This window comes from Pyrus communis, chromosome 11 (assembly GCF_041283825.1).
Source record: "Pyrus communis isolate YQ-2024b chromosome 11, ASM4128382v1, whole genome shotgun sequence".
Lineage (NCBI taxonomy): Eukaryota > Viridiplantae > Streptophyta > Magnoliopsida > Rosales > Rosaceae > Pyrus > Pyrus communis.
This window is the reverse complement of record NC_142575.1, coordinates 25,644,936-25,654,673: the sequence shown is the minus strand read 5'-3', so window position 1 is coordinate 25,654,673 and position 9,738 is coordinate 25,644,936. Positions and strand designations below refer to the sequence as shown.

The following is a 9,738-nucleotide window of genomic DNA, read 5'->3' as shown; positions in this document are numbered from 1 at the left end:
CATGCCAGAAGCATGACAGTCGCTGCATGGATATACGTCCCAGAAAGGATAATCCGCGGACATGGGAATGTTGATATCTCATGCATGAAGCATGATAGACATATAGGTTCCAATGACTCAACTCCTGGAAGTGGAGATTACAATCTAAGCTCTATAATATGATTGTCCTGGAATAGACAGTGTAATGCCCTTGAAGAGGTAATGGATATCCAAATATATATATATATATATGCATGCGCATGCACTTGAGAATATGAGATCAAGAATTGATGATAACCAATGGTAATTTTGGTTTCTACAAGTAGCTACTAAATTAATCAATGAGCTGTGTTGATATTGAGTCCTGTTTTTTTTTTTTTTTTTCGTCAACAAAATTATTGGCAAAAATGGAGAAAGGCAATTCCATTACAATTTTGTAAGAATGTGGAAAAATGAACCTATATACTTGAATACAATACAAATAGTCAAAGGATGTTGAACCAAGGAGGTTACATTGGGCATTTGTAATACAGTGAAATACACTTACATGATATGACACAAGGGTACTAATTGAAACCTGAAATTATACTCTTGTAAACAAGTTCAAAAAAGAAAAAAAAAATTAGAAAATTATATACGAAGGGTTGCGAGTCGCCCACATTATATCTCTATAAGTAAATCCCTCAAATATACATGGAAGCAAATTGCTCTGTATAAATTTCAAAGGAAAATGTGTCATGAAGTGTAGAAAATCCATTAAGGATTTAAATTGCTTGAAGTAAGCCCCGGAAGGGTAAATCATAAAATATGTACTCAATACCAATGGATGGTATAAATTGCCTTAGTGAGTACTTTAATTATGATATTGTTGCAACATACTAAAATCTCTTCCAAGAGTTGATGATATTAAATTGGGACTCCTAAAGAATTAAGAAAGATTATAAAGTGTTGAGAGAAATATTGTCTCGAACTGCAGATTGAACAATATGCCAACACGAATCTTATCCATGATGTTTATGATATTAAAGAATCATATGGATTGAAGATTATGAGTTGAATACTCAAATGATTTAGATACTAAGAATGATCATTTATCTTCATAAGGGTACATATAAATTAATATTTGGTCCAGAAGTACCACATCTTAGTGAAGTATATGCTTTATTGTATTTGGCACAATACATTGAATGAAATAAAGTTTATATATTGATATCTTCGAGAAATTACAGATATGTGCATACACATGAGTTAAAATAAACAAACAAATAGGATGAAGCCTTCACAAAGGTTGCTTATGTGAAGCCTCAGTACTCGGCAATACCCCAGAAGGGGGAGGCACTAGAGATTGATCATGTGGCACCCCAGTACTTGACAAAACACCAGAAGGGGAAGACATCAGTTGCCTTTGGAATCTAGCAACGAACCTCTGGTGATCATTTTGAATTCGACTTTTTGGATTCCTGTAGCTGGTCGAGATCTCTTTTCATGCTCGTCGAGTAATTATTTGCAAGCACGTGTAACACTCTATTCTCGTGCTTGAGCCCTCTGATTTCTTGTTTAAGATTTGCTACCTCAGCCATCAATGATTCAACTTGGTGAGTTTGAGCAAGTAGGCGTTGACCCATATTGGATACAAAGCCCGCACATTGAACATTGAGAGCCAAAGAGTCTTGAACGGCCAACTCATCAGACCGTTTTGAAAGGATTATGTTATCCCTTGGAGTGAGAAGATTCCTAGCTACCACAATAGTGGTTATGTTATTCTTCATCACAAAGTCCTCAACCGTAAGAGAACCATTAGAAGATAAGAAGGACGGGCGCCATATTTATCCTGACGCTGCTCGTCTGTATCACTCCTAAGACTCAAATCTAAGCAAATGTTAGATGGGCAAGCCATTTTCAGAAATGATAAAGGAAAAATAAGGTCAAATAAAATCTTAAAAGTGCAAGAAAGAGAAAATTTCTACATGCAGCAACTTTATGAGCATACTTTTGAATACAATTGATGTCTACATAAAAGAAGAGACAACATAGCCACTTGTTCAAAGATCGAAGAGGCACCGCTCTCCGAATTTCAAAAGCCAGACTTTCCTGAATAAAGTTAGTTGGCATTTTTCAGACGCAATCTCAGCTTTTTCGGATATCGCGTGCGACTTTGTCAAAGATCTCTGACAAAGTTGAAAACACGTAAATCTTATTGTTCTAATTACACCACAGTTGCTGACAAGAGTAAAGGCACATCACCAGTACATGCTATTGAAAAATCTCTATATATGTTGACCTTCGTTCTCCATAACAAGGTAGATTTGCAAGAATACCTAACTCTTCCTCATCTTCGAGAATGCATCTTCAACAAAGCATCTCGAAATACTCAATTTTCTTTCTCTCTGAGAATACCTCTTCAAACCAGTCACATCAGAGCAAGATTATCTCACATCATCAGGGACGAGAGTAAGAATATCTCATGCAATCTCCCTATCCTTTCCTTTGTCTTTGTTCTTACCTACAAAGACAAGGATAAAGAAAGCAATATGTCGGAACCTCCACTCAAACTTTCGGTAATGAACCGACTGCCTGGAACCTTTCCTGATTGCTTACCTAGAATCGTTCTCGAGTACTCATCTTCAACTGTTAATGGAGTTGGGTCTCAAGTCATCAACATCGCAGAATAATTGGCCCGTTGTTGATTTTTTACACTAAAGCTGCCACGCATGGATGAGTCACCAAGAAGTGACCATTCAAATGCAAGGTTTGCATTCCACTCCTGCATCAGAAGACAAATACTACAAAAGAAGATGCCAAACCTGCATAGGAAAAATACCACTTATGCAAGGAGAATAGATAAGGCAAGTGAAAATGATACATTGAAATATGTGGAGACAAGCACAACAAAACACGTGCCAGTTCATCCCCGATAAAGCCTAAGATCATTTGTCACATGAAGCTCCTCATGGTCCAATTTCATTCAAGATCAAGCCTAGATGATCTTTGAAGAAATTATAAGTTCGATTAAAAATCAAGTGTCTACCACCCTTGAATCAAATTCAGCTCTAGATAAAAGTAGTAAATTCAGACCTTTGGAGGAAGTCTAGCAGAAGGCCCTCCAACCCAGTTCAAGAACAAGCCTGTGGAAAGTTAACAACAAGTAAAGCACCTCTTTCGGCAACTCTTCTTGCTAAGAAACTGAAGCAGAATGATTAATGATCAGCCTAAATGATTTGAAATTAGGGGGAGATACTCATTAGGGGGAGCATCCACCACAGATCAAGATTTTAACGAGTCAATCGAAGACTTGTGGCCATCCAAGGGAGAGTGTTGTGAATAATATGTGGATGGCCCACATGAATAGTTTGTTACTATTTATGCATAGTATTTTCACTATTCATTTGTGGAAAATTTGTAAAATGAATAGTGTTCTCTTTACTTTTAAAACGAATGAGGATAGAAGCCACAAGGCTCACAGAAGAGGAAGAGAGAGAAAAGAAGAAGAGGAAGAGAGAGAAAAGAAGAAGAGGAAGAGGAGAGGGGATAATAGAACGAGTTATTTTGTACTCTTATTATTCTAAATTATAATAGAAGCACCACTGCTGCTTCGATGACGTACTCCAGTCACACTGACTGTAGAGGAACCTCGTAAATTTTGTGTCTTGTTTTATTTGTTCCACTGCACATACCATTACAACAATATCTTATTTATTTTTATTTTTTTTATTTATGGATGTTGATTTATATGCAAAGCCCATTCTCACCTTTTGGGCTACACTACTTTTTTTTTTGGTTTTGTCTTGTAACTTGATCCAACTTGTATGAACTTTATTTTTTGATATGTTATATATTTTTTGTGGTTCAACAGGTGGATCAACGGCAACTCCCAAATGAATTCTTGAGGATGATAGGACAAAAGAAAAATTTTCATTTGCGGTTTGGAACTAGGAAAAATAATTTGAATACGAACAATGTTTCTGAAGACACAACCATGGAACCAACAACTCCGCAGGCCTTGCTAACGGAAATTATAGTGTCTTCAACACGGTTTCATCTTCTACTTCCACACTTGAAACAACTGCCCAATCGCATAAACGAAAAAAGAAATCAGTCATAATGTCTCTTTTTAGCAGCAGTGAACAAAGGTTATAACTTACCAAACAGTTTTTTTACAATGTTGAGGTTTTTAACTATCATGCATTCATGTTTGTTAATTTTGCTTATGTATTTAAATTAGTGACGTGGAAGAAAATTCAGAAGAAAATCCAAAAGACTTTGATGAAGCTCCAATCAAATTGTTGAGAAAAAAATCATCACCGATTGGTACAAAGACGGATCCTCTTGCTTTAAAAAAAAAAGACTAGGTAAATATCATTTATCCTTATTTTTTTTTTCGGTGTAAATTTATTCAAAAATAAATTTGCCACATTGATCTAAATGTTTAGTTTTCATTTTCCTTTGCCTAGGTTGCTTTCCCAGTGGTGAAAAATACTTGACCAAAGCTTCAGTTGTTCCAGGCATCAAATTTTACAGTTCCTTGTCAATATATGTATCAAACAATCACCCTAAGATTTTTGGCCATGTAAATAGCTCTCTCTAATCCTGACAGCACAATATTTTTTGGTATCTAAATAACTCTGTCTAACCTAGGGAGCATAATATTTTTTGCATGTAAATAGTCCAGATCTTTAGTATCTAAGTGCTTTGGTGCAGCACAATGGATGACTGTAATATTTTTTGTATGTAGATTACCAAAAATTCTGCAATCTTTTACCCTATAGATTGCATAACTAAAGATTTTCTTTATTAAAATTTGCGATCCTTTGATTGTAAATAATTTTAATGTTGTTACCTGTTTTTACTTGTTTTGAGCCCAGTGTTTGGTGCAATTGTTAATCTCTCAGCTAGGTGCCCGCAGGGTTTTCTAGCATGTCTCTATTGTACACTACTTCCTTTTTTTTTTTTTTTTTTTTTTTTTATAAATAAATTTATTATTATTAAGGGGAAGGGAATAGTTGGAAACTATTACAATAATATAGGGAAAGGGGGCAGATTAAGACCCAATTCAGTATTGCATTTTTTTACCAAAAACTACGTTACTTTAAAACTAAGCAATAAAAAATATTTTGTAAAAATAAAATATACTATTTATTTTAAAAGTCATGACCTACGAGTTTGTGATGTAAACATTGCCTCACTCACATATTGTTGAGTAACTAATTTTTTTATTTTTTAAAAAAATAAGGAAGGAGACTAATATAAAACACAAGTGCCTGCATTTAACAACCGCAATTTACTTGCTTGAAGTCGATAGACAAGGAAACAAAGATGGAGAAAATGCGGTTGCTCCAAAGTGGTGGCTGTCCTTTAATCATAAGGTAGTCCAAACCCTAAAAGATGAAAATGGTTTTATTTTTGGTGCAGTTCTGCATTGGAATCGATCTTCGGCTGATGTCATACCAGAGGAAGCACTAATGGCTATTTGAGCACGTAGAGGAACATTAGTCATATGTAAGCCGTCTTCTTCTTCTTCTTCTTCTAGAGAATTAGAGGATGAACTTTACGACGAACTTCGTCTTGTTCCTTGGGATAACTTGAAGGGCTTCGCCAAGTTTAAGTGGTTTTCGAGGTTTTGAAGGCAAGTGCAGAGAAGTATGGAAGCTCTAGTACATGCATTGTAGGTCATTCTATAGGAGCTGGGATTGCATTGGGAATGGCATTAGGGAAGAAGATTTTATATATATATATATATATATATATATATATATATATATATATATATATATATATATATATATGGACATGCAACAATTGTAGTTGATCAATAAATTCATGTATTATTTGGGTTAATGAAAGACAATAAGACATTGCAAATAAATCCTCATCAGAAGTAACATGAAACATGAAACTCTATTTCTCATGAAAACTTTCATATGTCATTCTGCGGTGAATTGAAATTTATTGTTGAAGGGGTCAAAGACAGTATATTTTTTCTTCGTTGAAAATGCACGATGAGGATCTCGTTTTTCTTTAACTTCTACAATCTCGGTTCCTATTTATTCCCCTCCTCAAAGAGTTTGTTTACAAACAAATGCGTACATCTAGTGATGAAAATTTGCCTTTGATGCACAAAGTATTGTGCATCATCAAGAAGTTTCACACAAATGAAACCACAAATCTCAGACGCTATACATATGCATGAATAAAGAAAAAATAGGATGAGAGTTGTGAGTGAAACGAGTTAAAACACAAAGTTTAGGATTCGACTCTTCAAATTTAAACACAATATTGGTAAAATTTAATTAGGGAAAAAAATTTTGAGCTCGTCGTATGAGATTCGAACTTTTCCTACAAAATTCAAACTTAAATAAGACTTGAAAAGTGGAGTGACATTTTAAGAAACGTGATTTTTATTTAGAATTGCCCTTCAAGCTGACGTCAATTACCAACATAAAAACGTCGCCGTTTAATTCCAGAGCAGACAAGGTCAGTGGAGACTTACCAACCCAAAAAGGATTACGTAGCTGTTCTTATTTACCTCTACTCGCTCCCATTAACCGACAGCTGTCATTCAAACTAACAAACCCCAAAACCGGTGCCCACATCAGCTCGTATACGATCTAATCAAAGCTTCTGCGCGTGAAACCCAACCAAAGCCCACTGTCCTACCTTTCACATAATTTTAAATTTAATTTTATTAATTAATTAATTTATATCTCTCTGAAATCCCCAATTTCCGTCTTCCCAAATAGAGTTTATCTTGTAAACGCGAGAGAGAGGTCGGGAGAGCTCGCTCAGGCTTATCTGATATTTGGGGTTAGGGTTTTTTCTCGATCCGACTTGCCAATTCCAAAACCCTAATTATCGGATCGGGTAATTCGCCCTTCGATTCCCCTCGATTCTGTTCGTCTCTGTTTTAGGGTTTTGATGGTTTAATTTCTGGTCTGAATTTTAGGGGTTTTGTATAAATTCGAGATCTTTGCTTGGTTTGTTTTTAAATTGATAATATTCTGAGAGTGTAGAACTAATTTTTATTGTTTACAAGATGAATCTTTAAATTTTCACGCCCTGATCTCGAAAAACAAATGTAAATTAAGTTCTTTTTGGTGTTCTGATCTTTTATTTTTCCAGTAAATTACTCGAAAAATATATTATTATCATATTTGATTAGATGAAGCCGAAAAGTTTGGTGCTTTTTTAGAACCCTCGTTTTGTTTTTGGGCGTCAATTTTTATTTTTTCCTAGGGCGAGATTGCAATTGATTTGATATAGATTTTGTTTACCCCCTTATGATTACACAGTTGATGATTGTGGATGAGTTGCGAAACTTCTTTTCGATTATGTTATCTGTGCCTGTTATGTTCTTATCTTGATTATATTTGATTGAGGTCATGATGATTTATCGGTTTTTTTAAATATAATCCAGGTCTGAGCATTCGGTTTAGCAGGCCCGCTTAGTTGAATCAGCTAAGTTTCATGTCTGACATCGATGTACAGCTTCCCACTGCCTTTGGTATGTTTTCTGTTAATTCATTACTCATTTAGTGTGTTTGTGCGCTTGAATGCATGCCTGTGTACCTAGATGCCTGAGAGATCATTTTTTTTAATTGAATTCAATTGGATAAGTTTTTTAATTGAAAACCTGGGTACCTAGATGCTCGAGAGATCATTTTCAGTCATCGATACAGTACTGTTGTAATTTAGTAGTTGTGCAGTTTGAGAATTGGTGTGTAGTTGTTTCTTCAGCGACCTGACCAACCTGTTCTACTCAAGAAACCAAGCTAAACTGCTTAACTGGGCGTTATTGACAACCTAAATGTTTTGGTTTGGTTTGGCTTGGCTATAATTCATATGAATCTGAAGTCGTTAGTTCAGGTGTTAGGAACATGATCTTTAAGATCTGATTTAACGACCTGGAGCAATATGCATATGTACTGATGAAAATATAAGGTTGTGAGTGTGGGGATTTGGACTGTAGGCATTGAAGTTATTGTTTACTGTTGCTTCTTAGCCTCTTCTTTGTTAGTCTGTCATTTTCATTTTTATATGTCTTAAGCACAGCAGAGATGAGTGCATCAAATCCCACATTCACTTGGATACATCGCTTTTCCTAGAACTTATGAAAAGTGATGGTAGGCTACTCCATTTTAATTTATTGGACATTTACTTCAAGGTATATAGATGTGATCATGTGACTCTAGTTGGATGACACTTGCCTTATATTTATACATCAAGTGAGAGAGCATACCCTTTTATGAATCTGAATTACGCCCAAAAGCTAAACAATTTCACTGCTTGATATGTGAGTGAACAATGATATAAATCAATCCATTTTTAAGTAGTTATACTCTCGTAGAAGGCTACCCCCTTTATTTTTCTCTCACAGTTCTCTTGATTGTTGATGATTTCCGTGCACATTCATAGTTGGAAACTAAAAAATTCTGATTCAATGAACCTTCAGAGTGCGAAACGAGCGTGTAGAAAATTTGGTAGTGGCCATGAAAAAAATCTCACGTAGATGATGTTTTCACTATTTGGATACTAGATTAGAGCTTTATATTTTTCATGAGATATGAGCATTTATTGTTGCCTTGTTTGTCTCTCATCCTTTCTTATACGTCCCTCCATTTATCTAATGGAATTTCTCTTTCTTGGGTTCAGATCCCTTTGCTGAGGCAACTGCTGAGGACTCTGGTGCTGGGACAAAAGAGTATGTGCACATCCGTGTACAGCAACGCAATGGCAGGAAAAGCCTGACTACTGTGCAGGGACTGAAGAAAGAGTTCAGTTACAACAAGATACTCAAAGACCTTAAGAAGGAGTTTTGCTGCAATGGTACCGTTGTTCAGGACCCAGAACTAGGGCAGGTGCGTGCTTAACGGTAAAATCTATAATTTAGTTTCCAATACACACCCCCTAAATGTCGTCTTGCTGTTGGTCCGCAGGTCATTCAACTTCAAGGTGATCAGCGAAAGAATGTGTCTTCATTTCTAGTCCAGGTATTTACACGCTCCACCACATAATGGTTTGATGATGTTAAATGTTCTATATGTCGTATTTTAAAAATGTCAAAGTTGCTGCCTTGATTATTCTATTAGAGGGGGTCTTATAATGCACAATTTGGAGGAATCTGTACCTGATTCACATTTTTGTTTTCTACAGGCTGGGATTGTGAAGAAAGACAATATCAAAATTCACGGTTTCTGAGCCGTTGCAGCAACTTCGTTCTCTGCAGAATGAGTCTCTGTAAACCCTCAGTTGAGAACTTTGTTATCTGAATATTATATCATCTATAAGCTAGTCTGCTATGCGAATCGTGGTTCCGGTGTCTTCTAAGTTTCAAAAAACTCTGTGATGTGGGATACTTGTGGAGTGTATGACGATTTGTGGCTGTCTTGATTTCAATATCTATAAAGATATTATGTTTTTACCTAGATTTCACATGTAAATTATTCTCTGTGAAGGATATAACAAATAAATATGAAAATTTATGGTGGTGATGCACTCGTAATGTTTCTGCGCCTTCATGACTTCGGAGTGCATCACCACCCTCCCCCATATGACTCACTGCCAAACCCACCCAAACACCATCCTGGTAACCTCCTTTGCTAATGAAAATTTTTGGTGGTGATGCACTCGTAATGTTTCTGCGCCTTCATGACTTCGGAGTGCATCACCACCCTCCCCCATATGACTCACTGCCAAACCCACCCAAACACCATCCTGGTAACCTCCTTTGCTAACCCCCTCGCCCCTCTCCAGATTTCCCGGTCC

General features: G+C 36.0%; 1 protein-coding gene across 1 annotated transcript; it reads left to right on the top strand.

The window, feature by feature from the left end:
- Positions 1–6,640: 6,640 nt before the first annotated feature.
- Positions 6,641–9,398, top strand: LOC137741588 (protein translation factor SUI1 homolog 2). Its single transcript, XM_068481283.2, has 5 exons — positions 6,641–6,837; positions 7,391–7,477; positions 8,626–8,831; positions 8,910–8,963; positions 9,127–9,398. Exons 2-5 carry the CDS (start codon positions 7,441–7,443, stop codon positions 9,169–9,171), a joined length of 342 nt encoding a protein of 113 aa, XP_068337384.1. The 5' UTR covers positions 6,641–6,837; positions 7,391–7,440; the 3' UTR covers positions 9,172–9,398.
- The last annotated feature ends 340 nt before the right edge of the window (positions 9,399–9,738 follow it).